We start from the raw sequence: 25,072 nt of genomic DNA on the forward strand, positions 1-25,072 counted from the left end.
CCTCGACAAGCCACAGTAAAAAATGTCCGGCACCCCAGGGTCAGTGAAGGGGCCACTCAAGAGCTGAGCGAAACTGAAGGGAGGAACAAGTCTCACCTTGGGCAGCCAAGGAGGACTCCCTGGAGGAGGGCACACCTGAGAGGCAATGCCAGAGGAAGCATGGCTTCTGAAAGCAGAGTTCAGGAGGGGAAGGTGCTCTAGGCAGAAGAGACAGCTTAAGGGAAGGTGAGGCAGGGGCATCGTTGGAGACCCTGAGCTAGTCCAGTTTTGCTCAGGCAAGAGGCAAGAGTGGGCCAGGAAATAAATGTGAGAACACTGACTGGAGGCAGGCACTCTGCAGGCGGCTTCTGGCCAAAAAGGCAGATCCCAGCCACTTGGGGAGGGCCCCCAATGCCCAGGAAAATGCAGCAGCAGGAGACAGGCCGCGCGTCCAGGCGGAAAAGAGCAACAGTCAGACATCCTGGATCCCAGCCCCTGCTCAGCAACCCATGAGCTGTGTGGCCATGGGCAAATTACTGAAGCTGAACGTCAGCTTCCTCGTCTCTACAGTGGGCATCAGACCATTTATGAGCACAATAAGACACTGTACTTACTAAGGGGACAACACACTGCCTGGCACCCATGGGCAGCCAGGGTGCCACTGTTTGCTGAGCAATTATCTTTCTTGACATTCATCAATCTGATAAGGCACATCCTTTCTGGGACTGCCAGGCACTCAAAGGTTCTAAAAGTCAAGTTCATCTTCACGGAGGAGACTTCTGACCAGAAAAGAGTTTGCAGGCTCAGAAAAAAGGCAAAAGGGCCTGGCGCAGTGGCTCACGCCTGTAATCCCAACACTTTGGCAGGCCAGGGCGGGCAGATCACAAGGTCAGGAGATCAAGACCATCCTCGCCAACATGGTGAAATCCTGTTTCTACTAAAAATGCAAAAATTAGCTGGGCGTGGTGGCGGACGCCTGTAATCCCAACTATTCGGGAGGCTGAGGCAGGAGAATTGCTTGAACCTGGGAGGCAGAGGTTGCAGTGAGCCCAGATTGCGCCACTGTACTCCAGCCTGGTGACAGAGCGAGACTCCATCTCAGAAAAAAAAAAAAAAAAAAGAAAAGAAAAAGAAAAAAGGCAAAAGGAATGATGAAGGTACTCATCAAAGTATGAGAACCCAGTAGAAAGCATGACACCCTCACAGTGGATGAGGATGAGGAAGGGAGTTATCCATTTCCTTGCTGCAAAGGTGGGGCCTTGACATGGGCTGCTAGTGAAAGACTCAGTCTGTGGAGAACAGAAGACATCCTACTCTGGAACTGGCCGCAGGGGCCATCAACCCTCAGGAGTGCAGGGAGTGTGAGAGGAAACAGTCCAGGCCTCTGGGCACCATCCTGGCATAACAGTGGCCTGGGAAGGCCTGGGCAGGCATCTCCCCAATCCCAACATCCCCACCACCTGCCTGGGGAGGACAGACACACATTCAAGAAAACAGTGACTTAAAAGGGATTTAACTAAAACTACAAGGATGAACAATAGCAGGTTCTGACAAGGACGTAGAGATCATGGCACCTTCACACACTTCCCCCAGGAATCTGAAACATGGCAGCCACTTGGGAAGCCTCCTGGCAGCTCCCAAACAGTTAAACACAGAGTTATCCTATGCCCTGACAATTCCATTCCTACCCAAGAGACCGGAAAACCCATGTCTACATGTGAATGTTCACAGCAGCATTATTCATAACCGCCAAATGTGAAAACAACCTAAGAGTCCATCAGTGGATGAGCGGAGAAAGAAACACGGTCAACCCCTGCAATGGAATGTTATTCAGCCACAATAAGAATGAAACATGGGCCAGGTGCAGTGGCTCATGCCTATAATCCCAGCACTTTGGGAGGCCTAGGCAGGTGGATCATTTGAGGTCAAGAGTTTGAGAACAGCCTGGCCAACATGGTAAAACCTTGTCTCTACTAAAAATACAAAAACGAGCCAGGCATGGTGGTGCGCGCCTTAGTCCCAATTATTCAGGAGGCTGAGGCAAGAGAATCTCTTGAACCCCAGGAGGCGGAGGCTGCAATGAGCCAAGATGACACCACTGTACTCCAGCCTGGCAAACTCTGTCTCAAAAAAAAAAAAAAAAAAAAAAAGGAATGAAGTATGACAGACACACTTAACAACACAGATGAACTTTGAAAACGTGCTCAGTGAGAGAAGCCAGTCACAAAAGATTGTATGTACAGTTGTATACGGCTGCACACACGCACTGTGTGATTCTATTCACATGAAATATCCAGAACAGCCAAATGCGAAGAGACAGAAAGCAGATTCATGGTCATCAGGGGCTGGAGAGAGGAGAGAATGGGGAATGACTGCAATGAGTATGGGGCTTCCTTTTGGGGTGATAAAAATGTTCTGAAATTAGACAATGGTGATATTTACACAATTGTGTGAAATTACAAAAAGCACTGAATTGTACACTTGAAATGGGTAAAATTTCATGAGATATAAATCTCAATACAAATGAACATCTCTTTTTAAATGACTTAAGGGAGGAAATAGAACAGAGTAGCCAAAAGCAGGAGTTGGCAAACTATGGCCCCTGGGCCAAATCTGCCCCTCTGCCTATTTTTATAAATAAAGTTTTATTAGAACACAGCCACATTAGAACACATTAGATAGAATGACGTGTCCATTCATTTACATATCATCTAAGGCTGTGCCTGTGTGTCTGTGTCTGAGATTCTGGGGGCAGCGGCTAGGTCCTTCTTTCCCTATAGCAGCCCTGGTGCCTGAACAATGTCTAGTTTGTACAAAGTGCTCAGAGAAACACCCCCTGGCTTACTGAGCACTCACACGAGACTGAACACTTTACATATTTCTCACTAAGTCCTTATGGTCTCCAGGACAAGCATTGCTGTCTCAATCTCACAGGTCAGAGGGCAGTGTCAGAGGTTAAGGGCCTTATCTGGTGAATGAGTAAGTGGGGGAAGAAGGGGTCTGCTAGTGTTTTAAATAGTGGTTTGGCGTCTGGGCCATTTGGCTATGTCTGGACCATTTTTGATTGCCATGGCTTGGGAGACACTACTATCATCTAGCAGGTAGAGGCCTGGGATGCTGCTGAGCACCCTATAATGCACCGACAGCCCCCATCACAAAAAATTATTCAACCCCAAATGTCAATCAATACTATCTAGGCTAAGAATCCTGATTCAGAATTTTTTTTCAAAAACAGGAGCTAGAGTTATCAGAAAAGGTTTCGAAGACAAGGTGAGCCTTGGTTTGAACTTGGTTTTGGGGCAGATCATCTGAAAGACATCTTTTGCCTTATTTTCTCCGACAAGAATTTTAACCTACAAAGTTTTCCTTACTGGCTGGGCACGGTGGCTCATGCTTATAATTCCAGCACTTTAGAAGGCTGAGGCGGGTATCACCTGAGGTCAGGAGTTTGAGACCAGCCTGACCAACATTGTGAAGCCCTGTCTCTACCAAAAAAAAAAAAAAAATTAGCTGGGCATGGTGGCGGGCACCTGTAATCCAGCTACTTGGGAGGCTGAGGCAGGAGAATCACTTGAACTCGGGCGTCAGAGGTTGCAGTGAGCCAAGATGGCACCATTGCACTCCAGCCAGAGCAACAAGAGCGAGACTCCATCTCAAAAAAAAAAAAAAAAAAAGTTTCCCTTACTTCCTTTAAGAGGTCACCTGGAATGAGCCCATATTTGACTCTAGTGAGGTAAAGATGTGAGGGCAGTGCCCTGGACCAGCAGCATAGATGTAACCTGATCCACACACATGCTCGGCGGTCTGGACCAGGAAGCTACCACCAGCCCTAAGAGCCGGAGCAGGCAGCATGGCCCCAGACAGCCTCTCCCAGCCTCCCATTGCTGCCAAGAATGGTAGCTTCCTCAAGATGTGCTGCCCCAAGGACCGGCACCATGACAGGCAGGATCTGGCTCCAGGGTCACAGAGTCACAGCTCTGAGCACACAGGCCCCGCTGCAGGGGTTCCTGAGTGCCAGTAGTGACCATAACTTGATGCCACCGAGGGCTTGAGGCCCACCTCAGAGGTGTTTTTTGCCTCTTCAGCATCTCCCCCTGTACCAATTTCATCTGCCTGATGGGAGCTGCCCTCTAGTGGACCTGCAGGGCTGGATGCCATAGGAGAGGGGAATGCAGACAGGCCAGGGTCACGGTGGGGAGACAATCCAGCATGGGCTGCAGAGGACAAACAGGCAGGGGGACATCCTCACCCTCGGAGTCCAGGGCCTGGATCTTCAGCTCCAGTGGGGAGTCTTCCAGGTAAAGCTCACGGGTGGTGGAAACAATCTGGATGCCGTGAATGAGGTCCACGATGGCGTCACAGCGCAGGACCTGGCCTGTGGCTGGAGAGACCCCAGGGAGGGTCAGCACCAAAGGCAGTCCCCACCCCTGGCTCTACCTCTAAGCCTTGCAGGCTTACACTCTGGCAAAGACCCCAGTGACCACCAACTTCACCCTCAGAAGCCAAGCAGCTGCCTTGCACACAGCCCCACTGAAAGTTAACAGGGACTTCCAGAAAGGAAGGGCTGTGGGGGCCTTGTCACCACCTGCTCTGGCTTTTCCAGCGGGGCACCAGCATTTAAAGCTGTGGGCAAAGGAAACTCCAGGAAAACTTTGTTTTGTTCAGGGTGTGACCATTCCGTGAAGTGACAAGGGATACAGTATGATGAGTTCCCATCCCAAAGACGAGAGCCCTGTCCCTTCACTGAGATTAGGGATTACGCCAGTGGTTTTTGATTTTCACATATGCTGGTGTGTTTTTATATAAGATTATCAACTATAGTACAGAAAGGGCTGGGGGGTACGCCCAGAGTTCTTTTTTACTTGCTCCATAAACAAGGTATGTAAATGGCATTATCTGGGGAACCCTCAAGTGTAAGGATAGCAGTAAGAGATACAGAATTATCCTGACCTTCTCCAGGCACCACATAAAAATACTTGTGCACTTTAGTGTTGTTTTCTTGCACAGCAATACAGTCCCATGTATCAAAAGCATTCAAAATATTCAAGTTTGGCCAGGCACGGTGGCTCACACCTATAATCCCAGCACTTTGGGAGGCCAAGACAGGTGAATCACTTGAGGTTAGGAGCTCAAGACCAGCCTGGCCAACATGATAAAATTCCATCTTTAATAAAAATACAAGAAAAATCAGTTGGGTGTGGGGGTACACGCCTGTAATGCCAGCTATGGGAGGCTGAGGCAGAAGAATTGCTTGAACCTGGGAGGCAGAGGTTACAGGGAGCCAAAATCACACCACTGCACTCCAGCCTGGGTAACAGACCAAGACTCCATATCAAAAAATAAAAATAAAAATATTCAAGGCTGTGACCCAGTAAAACTGGGAATTTAAGAAATAACATAAAATAACTCTAATTTGTTCTCTATATAAAAACATTTATTTTTATATGTAACACTGAAACAAACATCCAAAAACACTCTAAATGCCCCATACAAGGAAATGATTATAGGACAACCTCCTGTTAAGATTATTATTTGGGCCAGGTGTGGTAGCTCACACATGTGATCCCGCCACTGTGGGAGGCCAAGAGAGGAGGGTTGCTTGAGCCCAGGAGTTTGAAACCAGCTGTACAACCTAGGGAGACCCCCATCTCTTAAAAAAAAAAAAAAAAAGAAAGAAAGAAACAAAAATTGGCCAGGAAACATAGCGAGACTCCTTCTCCACAACAAATTTTAAAAATTAGCTGGGTATGGTGGCGTGCACCTGTGGTCCCAGCTATTAAATACTTGGGAGGCTGAGGCAGATGGACTGCTTGAGTCCAGGAGGTTGAGGCTGCAGTGAGCAGTGTTGAAGCCACTGCACTTCAGCCTGGGTGACAGGGTAAGAAACTGTCTCAAAACAACAAAAAGAGAATATTATTCAGCATTAAAAATTATTGTATGGGCCAGGCACCATGGCTCACACCTGTAATCCCAGGACTCTGGGAGGCCAAGGTGGGTGGATCACAAGGTCGGGAGTTTGAGACCAGCCTCGACAACTTAGTGAAACAATGTCTCTACAAAAAACACAAAAATTAGCCTGGTGTGGTGATGCCTGCCTGTAGTCCCAGCTACTCAGGAGGCTGAGGCAGGAGAATTGCTTGAACCTGGGAGGTGGAGGTTGCAGTGAGCCAAGATCGCGCCACTGCATTCCAGCCTGGGTGACAGAGTGAGACTCTGTCTCAAAAAAAAAAAAAAAAATCATTGTATGGTAAAATGGAACATGTCCTATAGCGTGGAAAAGCATGATAGAATATCACATTGTTGCTGTCAAACTATTTTACAACCAATATAATAAATTAGATATAGGGAAGAAAAAGGAGTGATTTCATAGATTAGGACAACTGTCACTGTAATGAGTTGATATCAATTAAGAGTTATTTAGGTAACAAGTAATAATTTAGAAATTTAGCAAGCCAGCCTCCACAAAAGGGAACACTGTACAAAGTACTGGCACAAGGGCCCGGGATGGGCATTGCCTGCTGGGTGTCTGCCTCCTGCCTGGGCATCCTGCCACCCAGGAAGAGCACTGCCATGGGCTCAGGTAGCCCCTGGGGCCCTTGGTCTCAGTGGGGCGTTTTCCTGTGTCTGGCTCCGACCAGGGATCACACACAGCTCTCAGCCCTTACTGATGTCCTCTGCGAAGATGATGCTGGTGAGGCGGGCAGGCTGGGTCAGGCGGGCTTGCACCACCGCCTTCTGGGAACACTGCTGCTCGTCCGGGCCCAGCGGCTCGATGCTAGCCACCTCTGGCCGGGTAGACAACCTGCAGTGGAAGAAGAAAGCCTTTACTCTGTGGAGCTGCACTGCAAGGCACAGTGGGGTCCAGACACCATGCTATGGCTCCCATCTGGGGTGCTGTCCTGGACCCAAAGACAGAATTGAGGTGGGCAGCCTAACACCAGCTTCAAACCCAGAGGAGACGTGGGGCCCTGCCAAGGCTCCTCCAGTTAAGACCTCCACAAGCTGAGGGCCCTGGGCCTGTGTGCACGGTCCCTATGGAGCAAATCAAACAGGAGACCTCAGACCTGGAAATGAACTCAAGGTTCAACAGATGGCCACTATCCAAGACTCCTGAAGATGTGGGAGTCATTCAACATCAGCAGGAAAGGGATCCTATGAGGGACACATGGCACAGGGAAGGGGCACAGGCATCTCGGCCAACCTCTAGCCCAGGCCTGGCACACAGCAGGCTCTGGGCATCATCTTCCAACCCCAACAGGTTTCACTAACCCTGAAGATCACTACTTGTAATGATAACCACAATCATGAGCTCCCAGTGCCTGCAGAGCAGATATTATAGCCACAGTGGGGTGACAGACAGATAAACACATTCACACATGAGCCCAGATGTCTATAAGCCTAATTCCCCAGGAAGGATAACAGGAGGAAGAGAAATGTGTGGGGTAAGCTATCTGGTGTCAGTGCCTCAGTTTCTCATCCATGGCCCAAGATAACCACCCCAGGCCCAGGTGAGAAGGGGACGAGTAGCAGAGGACAGTAGACTCCACACTGCGCATGCCCAGCTAGTACGTGCTGTCTAGCACAGGGCCTCCAAAACAATGCCACACAGGACCTGGGGTGAAGCAGGGCCATGGGAAGCAGCCAGTCATGCTGCCCTCAAAGAGTTTATAGTGTGACCAAGGCCCCAGGAGGGGCCACTAAGCAGTTTCAGTGCTTGTCTCTAGGGGCCACACCCAGCACAGCACCCAACACAGAGCAGGCACTCCAGGGTCTCTGCATCCTCCCCAACTTTGCCAAAATTCACTGGAACATCCACAGCAGCAAGTATTCTGAAGGAGACTTGTCAGAAACTGCCTGGTGTCAAAAAGCAGTGGTGCGTGGATGGGCACAGTGGCTCATGCCTGTAACAACCCAGCACTTTGGGAGGCCAAAGCGAGCAGATTACCAGAAGTTAAGAGTTTGAGAGCAGCCTGGCCAACTTGGTGAAATCCCTCTGCTAAAAATACAAAAAATTAACCAGGTGTGGTGGTGGGCACCTATATTCCCAGCTACTTGTGAGGCTGAAGCAGGAGAATCGCTTGAACCTGGGAGGCAGAGGTTGCAGGAGCCAAGATCACACCATTGCACTCCAGCCTGGGCAAAAGAGGGAGACTGCCTCAAAAAAAAAAAAAAAAAAAAAAAAAAAAAAAAAAAAAAAAAAAAAAAAGCAGTGGTATGGAACACACCCAGGCAGACATGCCAAGGGTCTTCCCCAGGCCAGGCCAGCACAGGGGCCCCTCCAACACACCTAAGCAAAGCGACCACTCCGACACTGCCTGGCCACACTGGACTGCAGCAGGAGGCCTGCAGGGGAACCTTATAGCCTGGACCACCCTACTGGGAGTTCAAGGAAAATAAACCACACCCATCAGTTAAGGAAAGCAACCTACACCCCCAAAGAAGTGCATCTGTGCCCCTTCTGGATTTCTTCCAAGAAAATAGCACGGTACAGACTCCAGGAAGACAGCAAAGCAGGCACAAGTGTACAAAGGAGACAAAAAGCAGGTGCCTGTGAACATGGCCCATGTCTGCTGGAAGTACTTTGTCCAACCGTCCAACTGCCAACAGCACTAGGGCCCTACAGTGTTCCTCAAAGGGCGTTAAACTTCCCACACACCAGCACACAAAACAGAGTGTAGAAACGAGGACAAATGAGAAAATTCATACAGGGCAGTGAAGACCAAGGAAAAAACAAATCCTGGGTCCTAGATTCGATCTGGGGACAGAAAAAGGATCCTGTACTTTTTATTGAATTTTGCCATAAACCTAAAACTACTTTAAAAAAAAAAAAAAAAAAGCCTGCTCTACTGGACACAGTGGCTCATGCCTGTAATCCCAACACTTTGGGAGGTTGAGGTGGGAGGATCATTTGAGCCCAAAATTTCTAGACTGGGCAATAGAGTGAGACTCCAACTCTACCAAAAAAATGTTGGTTTTTTTTTTTGAGACGGAGTTTCGCTCGTTACCCAGGCTGGAGTGCAATGGCGCGATCTCGGCTCACCGCAACCTCCGCCTCCTGGGTTCAGGCAATTCTCCTGCCTCAGCCTCCTGAGTAGCTGGGATTACAGGCACGCGCCACCATGCCCAGCTAATTTTTTTTGTATTTTTAGTAGAGACGGGGTTTCACCATGTTGACCAGGATGGTCTCGATCTCTTGACCTTGTGATCCACCCGCCTCGGCCTCCCAAAGTGCTGGGATTACAGGCGTGAGCCACCGCGCCCGGCCAAAAAAATGTTTTTTAAATTAGCCTGTTGTTGTGGCATGCACCTGTGGTCCCAACTACATGGGAGGCTGAGGTGGGAGGATCACTTGAGCCAGGAAGTCAAAGCTGCAGTGAGTTATGATTGTGACGCTATACTCTGCCTGAGTGACAGAATGAGACCCTGTCTCAAGCAAACAAGTAGGATAAATGAATAAATATGAAGAATAAAGGAAATAAAGTCTATGGGGGGAAAAAGGATTCATCATTTTCCACTCCTGCCTTTTAAAACACCTGGGAACTGGGATCTGGGATCCTGGTCTGGCCTGTAAATCCCACCCCCTCTCCCAGCCTCCTCTTCTCAACAAAATAGAGACAACCACTTCTTTTCTCACTCCATTAACAGCAGTGTATTAGTCTCAGACACAGTTCCAATAAATACAAACAGAGCTCTTCCTATCTAAGTAAAAGATGCCTGAAATTTTCCTTGCAAAACTCCCCAAGCTCTTCCCCGGGCTGCCACTGAGATGCCTGGGCAGCCTGCAGAGCCCAGCTACCTTTCATGTCCATGTGGCAGGGCTATATTAAGGACCCATACAGGCCTGAGATAGCCCTGCACAATAGACATGTAACACAGGCCACATTTTCATTTTCTGTCAGAAAGCAACAGGTGAGATTAATTTTTAATAAACCTTGTTTTTTAAAGCAGTTTTAGGTGCACAGCAAAACTGAGTGGAAAGTATAGCATTCCTATACACAACCTGCCCCACGCATACACAGCACCCCCTCAACATCCCCACCAGAGTGGTGCATTGGTTACAATGGAGGAGCTAGCAGTGACCTCAGGATCACTCAGAACCCCCAGCTGACATGAGGGTGCATACTCAATATTTCACGTCCTGGGGGTTTGGACAGATAGATAATGGCCCGCACCCGTCATGGCAGTATCCTTCAGAACAGCACCACCGCCCTAAAAGTCCTCTGTGCCCTATTTCTCTCTATTTTTAAATTCCTACCAAAAAGTCATATTTTTAAGAAAATATGTGATTTACCCCAACACATCCTAAATATCATGCTTCTGATGTGGTACTGGCTGCATTTTCAGAGCTCATAGTCACACATCTTAGTCTTTTTGGGCTGCCATGACAAAACATCACAAACAGGGTTTTTCTAACAAGAGAAATGTATTGCTCACAGTTCTGGAGGCTGGCAATCCAAGATCAGCTGGCATGCTGGGTGTCTGGTGAGGGCCCACTTTCTGGTCATGCCTGCTATCTTCCCAGTGTCATCCCGTGGCAGAAGGGGCGAGGGAGCTCTCTGGGGCCTCTTGTATAAGGGCACTAATCCCAACCACAAGGGCCCTACCCTCATGACGCCATCACTTCCCAAAGGCGCGACCTCAGATGCCATCACCTTGGGGATGAGGTGTCAACACGAGTCTGGGGGAACACAGACATTCGTTCACATAGTGAGTAGTACCAATGCTGGCCTGGCTCTGAGCCTGGCTTCCTGGTGGAGGACGGCGCAGGCACAGGGCTCTCATGCACTGGAGTCCCTGTGGACACCTCCAACCTCTGCCCAGGCTCTACCTGGGAGGTGGTGAGTGCTGAGTGCTCTTGTGGCCCTCTAAGAATGTCCCTCCTCTCAGCACTCAGTGCTGACAACAGAGCCTGGGGGAGAGAGAAAGCAGCCTGTCCTGGCCTGGGAAGGCTGGTTTCAGCCATTTAAGGTAGTTCCCACTCCTCACGCCCTGGGGCCTGGGGCTTGATCCCTGCATCCCCTCTCCTTCTGGCTGAGCTCTGTGCAGTGGAAGTCAGACTATCCTCCCAGTACTCCCTACAAGCAGACTGGCCCACTTCCAGCCTCCTCAGATCCTTGCTCCCCTGGGGCCAGCTCTCTCTGGGTCAGGACCCATATTGGAAGCTAGAAGCAGCCCATCTCAACACCCTCCGGAGGCTGCAGGCAGCTCAGGCTGGTTTTCCTGTGACCAGTGCAAGTGTTTCTTTCAGTTATCTGACTTCCTTCCCAGGCATTCTGAGCCCACCTTTTAAGGGAAACAGAAGAACCACAACAGCCACCGATTCTGGGCCCTCATCTGTAAAGGCCCCCACCCACCCTGCCTCCCTCTCAGGGTTGTGTAATGCTGGATGAAAAAGCACAACAGAAAGTGTTTGCCAGAGAATTACAGAGGGAAAGGTTTGCACCAAACTCAAAGAGGGGGTGGGAGGGAATGGTGGGGGCAGTAAAGGGGAATTCATTTTTAACCAGAAGGTTTTATTTCTTTAAAAAAAGACTAGAAACTAATATATGTTGTTAAACAATGGCTAATTCTATGGTAGGAATATGAGTATTAATTATATTTCTTTTCTGTGTAACACAGAAGATAAAAATATTTTCCCCCTAATGTTAGCTGTAACTTAAAGAACTGCTGTTACGCCCTGATCTTACAGATTGGTAAACTAAGGCTTAGGAAAAGGGGACTGGTTTAAGGCTCAGAGGCCAGGCGAGACCACAGGGGTTCCAGGCCCAAAAGCGGGATGCTTTCTGCTATCGTGGCCACGCATAAGTGCCCTCCCTCCTAAGGGCTGTCCCTATACCTCACAGCTTTCCAGGATGGGCCTTAGAAAAACTCTATAGGTGTTCCTGGAAATTCAGGCTGGCTCTTTACCAGGCTGGGAATGAAAGAGCTGGCCAGTTATGTGCAATTTGGGAATGTTTCTGTTTCCGGGATCTCAGGAGAGAAGAATTACATCTACACGGAGAGAGGGTGGGTAATTCTTCACAGACATGGTGGTTGATCAAACCAAGCCAGGCAAAGAGAGACAGGGAGTGCAGGAGGAGATGAGAGAGGTGAGGGCAGGCAGAAACAGTTCGTGTCTGGAGAGCACTAAGATATCCAAGGCGAGGACTGGTTTTTTTTTTTTTTGAAATGGGTCTTGCTCTGTCACCAGGCTGGAGCGCAGTGACACAATCTCGGCTCACTGCAACCTCTGCCTCCCAGCTTCAAGTGATTCTTACACCTCAGTCTCCCAAGTAGCTGAGACTACAGGTACGTGCCACCATGCCCGGCTAATTTTTGTATTTTTAGTAGAGATGGGGTTTCACCATGTTGGCCAGAACGGTCTCAATCTCTTGACCTCATGATCCGCCCGCCTCAGCCTCCCAAAGTGCTGGGATTACAGGTGTGAGCCACCGTGCCTGGCCTACTTATTTTTTTTTTTTTTTTAAATTAAAAATAAAAACGTGCTGGTGGAATGTGATGATTAACTTTATGTGTTAACTGAGCCACAGAGTGACCAGATATTTGGTCAAACATTAAACTGGCCATTTCTCTGGGGTGTTTTTGGATGAGGTTAGCATTTGAATCTGTGGCCTGGATAAAGCAGATGTCCCCTAATGTGGGTGGGCCTCATCCAATCGGTGATGGCCTTAACAAAACAAAAGCCTGAGCAACAGAAAATTCCCGCTCTGGGCCTCACAGTCATCGAGTGGGGATGTCAGTGTCTCTGCCTTCAGACTTGAGCTGAAACATCGGCTCTTCTGGGTCTCAAGCCTGCGGGCCCTCAGGCTAAAACTAAACCATCAGCTCTCCTGGGATTCTAGTCGAATGCAGCTCTTGGGACTTGTCAGCCTCCATAATCATGTAAGCAATCCCTTATACTAAATCTCTCATATAACATATGAGGGGTATGTGTGCATAAGACATATATATATATATATATATATATATATATATACATACACAGAGAGAGATCCAAGATGGCTGATCACTAGCAGCTCGGGATTGTAGCTCCCACTGAAAGAGCAGAGAACGAGAGGACGCCACACTTTCAGATCAATTTTTGCTGCTCACGCACCAGGTGATTCCCAGTGGAGGAGCCCCACAGGTCGCCAGAGTGACTCTTGTGGCCGGCGAGGCAGTTTTGCCGCTGCCTTGGTGCGGTGGTTCTTGGTGCAGAGTCAGAAAAGCACCATCAATCTTAACGCCGCTGTTTTGGCCAGCACAGTGGGTTGCTCTGATTTTAGCGCCGGGAATCAACAGGTTGGACGTCCATTCAGAAACCCAACTATAAAGACGGTAATTATAAAGACCACAGATGGAGAAATCTATAATGAAGGGAAGAAAACAGCTTAAAAAGGCTGAGAATACCCAAAATCAGAACGCCTCTCCCTCTACAGGGGATCACAGTTCCTCATCAGCAACGGAACAAGGCCTGATGGAGAAAGACTGTGTTCCATTATCAGAAGCAGACTTTAAAAAGTGGATGATAAGAAACTTCTGGGAATTAAAAGAACTTGTTCTAACCCAATGCAAAGAAACTAAGAACTTCAAAGAAAGGCTTGACGAAATGTTAAAAATAACACACAATTTAGAGAGGAATATAAGTGAATTAATGGAGCTGAAAAACAACACGAGAACTTCGTGAAGTATGCACAAGTTTTAACAGCCGAATTGATCAAGCAGAAGAAAAGATATCAGAGGTTGAAGACCAACTTAATGAAATAAAATGTGAAGACAAGGTTAGAGAAAAAAGGGTAAAAAGGAATGCACAAAGTCTCCAAGAAATATGGACTATGTGAAAAGACCTAATCTACGTTTGATAGGTGTACCTGAATGTGACGAAGAGAATCAATCCAAGTTGGAAAATACGCTTCAGGATATTATTCAGGAAAACTTTCCCAACCTAGCAAGGCAGGACAATATTCAACTCCAGGTAATACAGAGAACACCACAAAGATATTCCTCAAGAACACCAACCTCAAGGCACATAATCGTCAGATTCACCAGGGTTGAAATGAAGGAGAAAATACTGAGGGCAGCCGGAGAGAAAGGTCAGGTTACCCATAAAGGGAAGCCCATCAGACTCACAGCAGATCTCTCAGCAGAAACCCTACAAGCCAGAAGAGAGTGGGGCCAATATTCAACATCCTTAAAGAAAAGAACTTTCAACACAGAATTTTACATCCAGCCAAACTAAGTTTCATAAGCAAAGGAAAAATAAAATATTTTGTGAACAAGCAAGCACTCAGAGATTTCATCACCACCAGGCCTGCTTTACAAGAGCTTCTGAAAGAACCGCTACACATAGAAAGGAACAACCAGTATCAGCCTTTCTAAAAAATACCAAAAAATAAAGAACATCAACATAATTAAGAACTCGTATCAACTAATGGGCAAAACAGCCAGCTAACGTTAAACGGCAATATCAAACTCACGTATATTATTATTAATTCTAAATTTAAATCGACTAAATCCCCCAATCCAAAGTCACAGACAGGCAAAAAAAGCCAAGACCCATTGGTATGCTACATCCAGACCCATCTCACATGCAAGGATACACAAAGACTCAAAACAAAGGGATGGGGAAAAATTTACCAACCAAATGGAGAGCAAAAATAATAAATAAATAGAAAACAGGAGTTGCAATTTTTGCTGATAAAATAGACTTTAAAGCAACAAAGATCAAAAGAAGCAAAGAAGGATATTACATAATGATAAAAGGATCAATGTAACAAGAAGAGCTAAAGATCCTAAATATATACACACCCAATACAGGAATACCCAGATATATAAGACTTATAAAGAGACTTAGACTCCCACACAATAATAGTGGGAGACTTCAACATCAATATCAGACAGATCAATGAGACAGAAAGTTAACATCGATATCCAGGACTTGAACTCAGATCGGGAACAAGTAGACTTAATTAACATTTATAGAACTCTCCACTTTAAATATACAAAATATACACTTTTATCAGTACCACATCACACCTATTTACAGGTTTAAATGAAATATTGGTTGGCTGCTTGTTAGTTATTTTCTTCCCTCATTCTTTTTTTCCATGTCTCTATTATTAAACACAATTACAGGCATACCCATTTTTAGACTGCATTCTAGCCCGGGCAATAAAGCCACACCCCAGTTCTCTCTCCCTCTCCCTCTTCCTCATTCTTCCTCTCCTTTTTTCTTTTTTTTAATTCTTTCTCTCTTCAAAAAAAAAAAATATATATATATATACATGCTATATATATAGCCTATTGAATATATGCATATGAGATACATAGATGATACACACCTACATATGTCCTATTGGTTCTGTTTCTTCAGAAAACCCTCACTAACCAGGGAGGATATAAGAAATGAGAATGGCAACTGGGGAAAGGAAAAAGTACCATGTGTCAAACCCAAACCCAGAGCTAAACAATTCTTTTTTTTTTTTTTCCTTTTGAGATGGAGTTTCACTCTTCTTGTCCAGGCTGGAGTGCAATGGCACAATCTCCACTCACCGCAACCTCCACCTCCCGGGTTCAAGCGATTCTCCTGCCTCAGCCTCCCGAGTAAATGCGATTACAGACATGTGCCACCATGCCTGGCTACTTTTATATTTTTAGTAGAGACGGGTTTCTCCATGTTGGTCAGGCTGGTCTTGAACTCCTGACCTCAGGTGATCCGCCTGCCTCGGCCTCCCAAAGTGTTGGGATTACAGGGGTAAGCCCCTGCACCTGGTCAACACTTCTGTTTATCAGATCACTGAATCCTTCAACAGCCCTACATGGGAAAACGAAACCACAAGGCTCAGAGAGGTTAAGTAATTTGCCCAAAGCCACACAGCTGTCAGCAGCAGGGCCAGCTATTGCAGCTAGGCCTGGGTGACTCCAGATCAGATACTTCTCCCATTCCAGGAGCATTTTCCCCAGGATATGACACACCCACCACCAGTTTAGATGATGCACAGATGAACTATTTTTTAACTGACTCATTATGCATTTTAACTATTACATATTCATTTAAAAGTGTTTTAGGAAAAATAAATGTATTAAAATCATGAGCTCATAAATGTTAATACGAAAGATAATGTCAATGTTTTTTTAAAACTGAGTCATTTTGAAGGAAATGTTCAGTAACTTCTAGTACAGGTAGTACGTAAAAGCAGCAGCATTTTAATGGTGGCAATGAAGTGACTGCAGTCCCCACCACTCAGCACTGAGGCACACCTCCGGGAAGCGTGGGTCAAGGGAAGAGGGGAACCAAGCCCCACAATGCTAGCCATGCCTTCCCTCTGGTACGCAGTCTGATGTAAGTTGCCATTCTCCAATTTCTGGGAGCACAAGGGCAGGGCAATGTCCTACACTGATATAAGGAGCTCTAAACACCAGACAGGCCTCTCCCTGGTTGGCTGGGACCCACCGTGAAGAACAGAGGAACCACTGGAAGAGGCCATAGGTGGCCCATGCAGCCGCTCAGCCCACGCTCACAACCAGGTCTGGAGATGTGGCGCTCAAAGACACACAGGGCCTCACTAAACAGAGAAGGCAGGGTCTGCACACAGGGCTCACTGGCTGATATGCCAACACTTTCACCTGCCACCCACCAAAGCTAGGTCAGCCTGCTCACAGCCCAATTCACTTGGATTCCGCATTAGGTTTGGGCAAAGAAACAGAGCCTGGCGGAAGAGCCTTCCCCAGCCCAACCAGTCTAAATGAATAGCCACTCCTCTAAAAGACCACTTGCTCCTCTTGCCTGCACACCCACCATTCTTCCCTGCACCTCAGCAAGTAGGCATCATGCCTGTTCCACCCTCCCACTCACGCCCTGTCTGGCATACATGGCAGGCTTCGCAGTCAGGAGTGCTGCTTGTGGCTTTCCCAGGGAACCCCATGCAGTGCAAAAAGTAGCCCTCAGTGATGGGGACGCGGCTCACTTGATTATCTCATCTGTTGGTATCTGCGGAATGGTAAGACAGATGGGTGCTGCCACTCACCAGCTGTGTGACCTTGACCGAACAATCTAACCTCCTTGGGCCACCACATTCTCATCTGCACAATGGGAATGAAAATAGCACCTGCTGCAAAGTGCTGGGCTGGATTAGATGGGATAATAAATATAAAGCTCGGCCAGATACGGTAGCTCATGCCTGTAATACCAGCACTTTCGGAGGTCGAGGCAGGTGGATCACAAAGTCAGGAGTTCAAGACTAGCCTGGCCAAGATTTTTAATTACAAACTTAATTTTATCAAATGTACCAAGTGGAAAAGAAGACATCTAGGGCTGCATGCTTTGCAAGTGTTTTCAGAACATCCCAAAACCTCTGTGCAGCAGCTGTGGTGTGCCCCTGACGGCTACTGAGACTGAACTCTGGTACTGTCACACAGCCAGTCTGCATCCTCAGAGGCACCTGATTCTATTCTGCTCGATGTCATTCCTGATCACACCAGCTCCCCCGTAAGCCCAGGGTCTGTAGGCCTCCCCTGCCCTTCCCACAAACAGCTGTCAACAGGCAAGGAGCTGACCTGTGAGTGTCATTTCTGTGGGGGCTACTTACTGGGTTTGGGATGCCCAGCCTCCATATACCTTGTAGTAGCAGCACTCAATTTTTCTGTGGGTGCCTGCCTGCTATGGTCTGAATGTCTATGTCCCCCCAAAATTCAGATGTTGAAATCCTCACCTCCGAAGTGATGACACATGTTGGCAGGTGAAACTTTTGGTGCGTGATTAGGTCATGAAGTCAGAGCCCTCATGGATGGACTGAGGGCCTTTATAAAAGAGGTCCCATAGAGCTGGCTCATCCCCTCCCACCACTTCAGGATGCTGCAAGGAGTAAGAGGCAGTCTAAAACCTAGAAGACAGCCTTCACCAGAACCTGACCATGCCGGCATCGATCTTGCAACTTTCATTTATTCTATGTTTATGATGTGTCAATCACAGAGTGAAACATACCATAAATGTTTCATTTGCCTCCCAATAATCCTATTAAAACCCACATTTGATACATGAGGAATCCTTTGCATTGATGTTCTGTGACCTTCCTGAAGCCACATCCCTAGAAACAGCCTTGGTATAGTCTAGCTCAGAACCCCTGGTCTGGACACTCTCCTGCTCCCTTGTGCTAAGGTACACAGAGTTCAAAACAAGACCAAAGGCCTCCCACCTTTACCTGGTGCTGCCTCCAGACCCAAGCAGAAGATGGCTTTAACATCCACATAAATCAGCCCCCACCTCCAAATGTATCCTTAATACTGTTTTTTTTTTTAACTTTTAATTTATTTTTATTTTTAGAAATGGAATCTCATTCTGCTGCCCAGGCTGGAGTGCAGTGTTGTGATCTCGGCTCACTGCAACCTCTGCCTCCCAGGTTCAAGCGATTCTCCTGCCTCAGCCTCCAGAGTAGCTGGGACTACAGGTGCACACTGCCACACTGGCTATTTTTATTTTTTTATTTTTTGGTATTTTAGTAGAGACAGGGTTTCACTGTGTTGCCCAGGATGGTCTTGAACTCCTGAGTTCAGGGAATCTACCTACCTTGGCCTCCCAAAGTGCTAAGATTACAGCCGGGAGCCACTGCTCCTGGCTAATCCAGATTTTTAAAAGCACCATTGGGCCAGGCCTGGTGGCTTATACCTGTAATCCTAACACTTTGGGAGGCCAAGGTAGGAGGATCACTTGAGACCAGGAGTTCAAGACCAGACTGGGCAACTTAGTGAGACCCATTTCTCTTTTTTTTTTTGAGATGGAGGCTCACTCTGTTGCTAAGCTGGCATGCATGCAATGGCAACTCACTGCAACCTCCAACTCCCTGGCTCAAGCGATTCTCCTGCCTCAGCCTCCCAAGTAGCTGGGATTACAGGCACGCACCAGCACACCCAGCTAATTTTTGTATTTTTTAGTAGAGACAGGATGTTACCACGTTGCCCAAAATGGTCTCAATCTCCTGACCTTGTGATCCACCCACCTCAGCCTTCCAAAACGCCAGGATTACAGGCATGAGCCACTTCACACAAAAAACAAGAACCCATTTCTTTAAAAAAAAAAAAAAAAAAAGGTAGCCAGGTATGGTGGCATGCACCCTTAGTCCCAGCACTTTGGAGGCCAAGGTAGGATTGCTTGAGGCCAGGAGTTTGAAACCAGCCTTGTCAATAGCAATTCTCAAAAATAATAATAATAATAAATAAAAATTTTAAAAATTAGCTGGGCGTGGTGGCTAATGCCTATAATCCCAACTACTCTAAAGGCTGAGGCGGGAGGATCACTTGAGTCCAGGGGTTTGAGGTTATAGCGAGCTATAATTGTGCCACTGCACTCCAGCCTGGGTGACAGAGCAAGAGCCTGTCTCAAAAAAATAAAAGTACCACTGAGGTTTTAAAACCCAGCTGAAGGAGACTGGGTAAACCAACAATCAGCTGAGAAGGGTGCCACAATTCCCCAGGCACCTGAGAGTGAGTGTGGTTCTGGATCTGAGGCTGGTTTTAAACACAGCTCTGCCACTAACCAGCTGGGAGGCTCTTGTCCCAGGCTCCTCATTTGTAGAGTACAGTCACTCTTACCAAAGATTTTTTTATTGTTCATTGTCAAGATTAAATGAGGCACAATATGCAAAGGAATTAACAGAAAAATTGGTTTTTCATTTTGGTTCCCTCTGGCCATATCCCACCCGACATCCCCTCTGCAACACTGGAAGCCCCTGCCTCTTGACCTGCAGGCTCTGGCCAGCAGGGGCAGCTGCCTAGACACCTGCGCCTGCCGACAGCCCCTCCTCCCCACTGTTAGGCTCCTCTTGGTTGGACAACCATCCTAGCCCAGTCACATCCAGGTACAACTTGTATTAATTTTTTTTTTTTTTTTTTTTTTGAGAAAGAGTTTCACTCTTATTACCCAGGCTGGAGTGCAGTAATGCAATCTCGGCTTACTGTAACCTCTGCCTCCCGGGTTCAAGCAATTCTCCTGCCTAGCCTCCTGAGTAGCTAGCATTACAAGTGCCCGCCACCATGTCCAGCTATTTTTTTTTTTTTTTTGTATTTTTAGCAGAGATGGGGTTTTGCCATGTTGGCCAGGCTGGTCTTGAACTCCTGACCTCAGGTTATCCACCTGCCTCAGCCTCCCAAAGTGCTGGGATTACAGGCATTAGCCAGTGTGCCTGGCCAGCCACTGCACCCAGCCTAACTTTTTTTTAATAGACAGGATCTCACTCTGTCACACAGGCTAGATACAGTGGTACAATCATGGCTCACTGCAGCCTTGACCTTCTGCGTTGAAACAATCCTCCTGTCTCAGCCTCCAGAGTAGCTGGGACCATAGATGTCCACACCACAGGTGCCCACACCACACCCAGGTTTTTTTTTTTTTTTTTAAAGTAGAGACAGCGTTTTGCTATGTTGCCCAGGCTAGTCCTAAACTCCTGCGCTTAAGCAGTCCTCCTGCCTCACCCTCCCAAAGTGCTGGGTTTATAGGCATTAGCCATCGCGCTTGGCCCTTTTCTTATTGTTTTAAATGGATTCTTCGTTACTAAAAAATTATTTTAAGGAGAGAGATCCAAGATGGCCGATTAGGAGCAGCTCAGGATGGCGGCTCCCAGTGAAAGCGCGGAGGGTGAGTGGACGCCGCATTTCCAGATGGATTTTTGTTGCCCATGGACCAGGAGATTCCCAGGCGGAGGAGCCCCACAGGTTGCCAGTGCGACTCTTTTGGCCAGTGCGGCTGTTTTGCCGGCGCGGGCATGGCAGTTCTCAGCACAAAATACACGGGACTGGGTGCCCTTTTGGCTGGCGATTGGAGCTCCGGGAAGGCAGAGTCGCCCATTCAGCTGATTAAAAAGGGGATTGAAACAGGGAGCCAGGCCAGGGGATTCCCAGGCAAAAAAGTGGGTTGCCACTGGAGAAATCACACAGATCCCCAGCGCCTTTTCAACAGGCAACTGGAACACCTGGGAGAGAGTTGGCCGGTCAACAAAAAAAAAAAAAAAAAGGCTCTGAGGCAGGGAGCCAGGTGATCAGGCTGGGCTGGTCCCACCCCCACAAAAAAATAGCAATTGGAAACGCTGTGAGTTGAGAGTTTCACAGCAAGCACAGCTGAACCCGGGAAGGTTCAACTCTGTGGGGGAGGGGCGTCCGCCATTACCGAGGCAGTCCACCACTACGGAGGTAGGCTGCCTCCTTGCTAGGCAGAGCAGCCCTGAAAAAAAAAAAAAGGCAGCAACACAACAGAAACTCATAAATAAAGCCCTAACTCCCCGGGACAGAGCATCTGGGAAAAAAAGGGGGAGGTTTATGAGTTCTGCTGCAGCAGACCTAAACGTACCAGCCCAGTAGCTCTGAATGAACAATGGAGCTCATAGCTCAGCACTTGAACTCCTATAAAGAACAGACTGTCTCCTCAAGGAGCTCCCTGACCCCCATATACTCAAAGAATCACCTCATAAAGCAGAGCTCAGACTGACATTTGGCAGGTATCCTTCTGGGACAAAGATAGCAGAAGAAGAAACTGGTAGCAACCCTTACTGTTCTGCAGCTGCTGCAGGTGATTCCCAGACAAGCAGGGCCTGGAGTGGACATCAGCAGTCCTACAGCAGAGGGGCCAGACTGTTAGAAGGAAAACCAAGAAACAGAAATAACTTCATCACCAACAAACTAGACATCCACTCAGAGACCCAACCTGAAAGTCAGCAACTACAAAGACAATAGGTGGATAAATCCACAAAGATGGGAAGAAACCAGAGCAAAAAGGCTGAAAACACACGAAACCAGAATGCTCTCCTCCTCCAAGGGATCACAACTCCTCACCAGCAACGGAACAAGGCCTAACGGAGAATGAGTGTGATGAATTGACAGAATCAGGCTTCAGAAGGTGGATAATAAGAAACTTCTGTGAGCTAAGGGAACATGCTTTAACTCAATGCAAAGAAACTAAGAACATGAAAAAAGATTTGACAAAATACTAATGAGAATAGACAATTTAGAGAGGAATATAAGTGAATTGATGGAGCTGAAAAACACAACACAAGAACTTTGCGAAGTATGCACAAGTTTTAACAGTCGAATTGACCAAGCAGAAGAAAGGATATCAGAGGTCAAAGATCAACTAAATGAAATAAAATAGAAGGCAAGATTAGAGAAAAACAGGTAAAAAGGAATGCACAAAGTCTCCAAGAAATATGGGACTATGTGAAAAGACCTAATCTATGTTTGATAGGTGTACCTGAATGTGACGAAGAGAATGAATCCAAGCTGGAAAATACTCTTCAGGATATTATCCAGGAAAACTTCCCCAACCTAGCAAGGCAGGCTAATATTCAAGTCCAGGTAATACAAAGGACAGCACAAAGATATTCCTCAAGAAGAGCAACCCCAAGGCACATAATTGTTAGATTCACCAGGGTTGAAACGAAGGAGAAAATGCTAAGGGCAGCCAGAGAGAAAGGTCAGGTTACCCACAAAGAGAAGCCCGTCAGACTCACAGCAGATCTCTCAGCAGAAACCCTACAAGCCAGAAGAGAGTAGAGGCCAATATTCAACATCCTTAAAGAAAAGAACTTTCAACCCAGAATTTCATAGCCAGCCAAACTAAGCTTCATAAGTGAAGGAAAAATAAAATCCTCTGTGAATACACAAGTACTCAGAGATTTCATCACCACTAGCCCTGCTTTACAAGAGCTCCTGAAAGAACCACTACACATAGAAAGGAACAACCAGTACCAGCTACTCCAAAAACATACCAAAAGGTAAAGAGCATCAACATAATGAAGAATCTGCATCAACTAATGGGCAAAACAGCCAGCTAGCACTCAATGGCAGTATCAAATTCACACATATCAATATTAACCCTAAATGCAAATGGACTAAATGCCCCAATCAAAAGACAAAGACAGGAAAATTGGATAAAAAGCGAAAACCCATCGATGTGCTGTATCCAGGAAACCCATCTCACATGCAAGGATACACAAAGGCTCAAAATAAAGGGATGGAGGAAGATTTACCAAGCAAATGGAGAGCAAAAAAAAGCAGGAGTTGCAATTCTCATCTCTGAAAAATTAGACTTAAAGCAACAAAGATCAAAAGAGACAAAGAAGGACATTACATAATGGTAAAAGGATTAATGCAACAAGAAAAGCTAACGATCCTAAATATATACACACCCAATACAGGAGCACCCAGATACAGAAGACAACTATCTTAATGACTTACAAAGAGACTTAGACTCCCACACAATAATAATGGGAGACTTTAACACCGCATTGTCAATATTAGACAGATCAACGAGACAGAAAATTAACATGGATATCCAGGACTTGAACTCAGACCTGGAACAAGCAAACCTAATAGGCATTTACAGAACTCTCCACCCCAAATCCACAGAATATACATTCTTCTCAGCACCACATCACTCCTACTCTGTAAGTGATCATATAAGTAAATCACTCCTCAGCAAATGCGTAGCATTTCACAGGTTTAAGTGAAATATTGGTTGGCTGCTTGTTTGTTATCTTCCTCCCTTACTCCTTCCTGTCTTCATTGTCAAGCACAATTATTGGCACAAAACAGGCCTTTAATACCCATTTTTAGACTGCATTCCAGCCTGGGCAATGCAGCAAGACTTCCGATCTCTCTCCCTTTTTCTCTTCCTCTCTCTCCTTCTATTTTTCTTTCTTTCCTTCCTTCCTCTTTCTTTCTTAAAAAAAAAAAATTATTTTAAAAGGAAAGCTTGGCCAGGTGCAGTGGCTTACACCTGTAATCCCAGCACTTTGGGGGAACAAAGCCCAGGGTGGGGGGATCACCTGAAGTCAGGAGTTTGAGTCCAGCTTGGCCAACATGACAAAACCCCATCTCTACTAGAAATACAAAAATTAGCCAGATGTGATGGCAGATGCCTGTAATCCCAGCTATTCGGGAGGCTGAGGCAGAAGAATCACTTGAGAGCCTGAGAGGCAGAGGTTACAGTGAGCCAAGATCGTGCCAGCCTGGGTGACAGAGCAAGTCTCCATCTCATAAATAAAAAGGAAACCTACACACTAGTGTAAATCAAAATCAAATAAAAAGGAAACCTACACACTAGTGTAAATAAAAATCTCATACTATTTGTCATCCATCCAGATGACTCAAAGCAGTGTCACTAGGTCCTGGGGGGAAGCTGTTGCCTACAAAGACTCTGGGTGTCTGCCTGTTCTACTGGGAGACAGGCAAACATCAAAGAGTGCAATGAAAAGGAGGTGGTGGCCAGGGCCCAAGCAGAAGGAAATAGGGAGTTACTATTTAATGGGTATAGAGTATCTATTTGGAAAGATGAAAGAGTTCTGAAGGTGGATGGCGGAGGTGGCTGCACAACAATTGTGAGTGTACTTCATGCCACAGAACTCTATACCTAAAAATGGTTAAGGAGGTCAATTGCATGTTGTATATATTTTACCACAATTTCAAATTAAAAAATATGTAAACCACATATGGGCACCAGAAGAAAACTTGTATTTTAAGGAAAATTGAAGGACTGACAGTGAGTTTTTAAAGAGTAAATCTTTCTCATTCCCACTGTTGTATGAGGCCCCACTGGCACACAGAACATGCTGGCATCTGGCAGGCACTGCCTTTGAGGGGGTGCTCCACACTCTTCACATCACAGGAACAGGAGGTAGGCAGGGCATAGGAGAACTCAGGGACCTGGGTCAGGCCAGAAGGCAACAGTGAAAAAAAAAGAGAAGTGAGAGTTGCACAAAGAACGAGGATGGGTGAGGGTCGGGGATGACACAGGCCACCTCCCATCCACCTTCAGGTTCCAGCCCCTAACGATGCACAAAGGCAGGGTCTGCAGAGCGGAAGCCACCTTGTGGGGCTGACAGAGCTCAGGCAGAGTGGGAGACACACAAAGGAAGCAGGAAGAAAATCACCCAAGGCCCAGGTCAACTCAAGTCCACAGACACTTCCTGGCACCTCCCTGCTGCAGGCCTGATGAAGGGCAAGGCCTGATCCAGCCCTGCAGAGGCCACAGCTACAGATAGCCCTCAGGGGCCACGGGAGAACAAGGGCCAAAAAACCAGGCCCAGTCTAACCCTGCCCAACCCCTGACCTGGCAGTATCCTTCCTGTCT

At 47.0% G+C, this 25,072-nt stretch overlaps 1 protein-coding gene across 4 annotated transcripts in view; it reads right to left on the bottom strand.

The window, feature by feature from the left end:
- The window catches only part of NUP210 (nucleoporin 210), a 105,302-nt gene that overhangs the window by 75,191 nt on the left and 5,039 nt on the right, over window positions 1-25,072 (bottom strand). For 3 of the 4 annotated variants that reach the window (XM_032262310.1, XM_032262308.1, XM_032262309.1), the window contains exons 2-3: window positions 6,645-6,781; window positions 4,229-4,360 (exon numbers count right to left, since the gene is read on the bottom strand). In XM_032262310.1, the coding sequence (XP_032118201.1) occupies window positions 4,229-4,360; window positions 6,645-6,781 (269 nt within the window). Of the gene's footprint in view, window positions 1-4,228; window positions 4,361-6,644; window positions 6,782-25,072 lie in introns of those variants that run through there. The other variant, XM_032262311.1, reaches the window with a different exon arrangement.

Source organism: Sapajus apella, unplaced genomic scaffold (assembly GCF_009761245.1).
Source record: "Sapajus apella isolate SASKATOON/1434 unplaced genomic scaffold, GSC_monkey_1.0 scaffold128, whole genome shotgun sequence".
In the NCBI taxonomy this organism is placed as follows: Eukaryota; Metazoa; Chordata; class Mammalia; order Primates; family Cebidae; genus Sapajus; species Sapajus apella.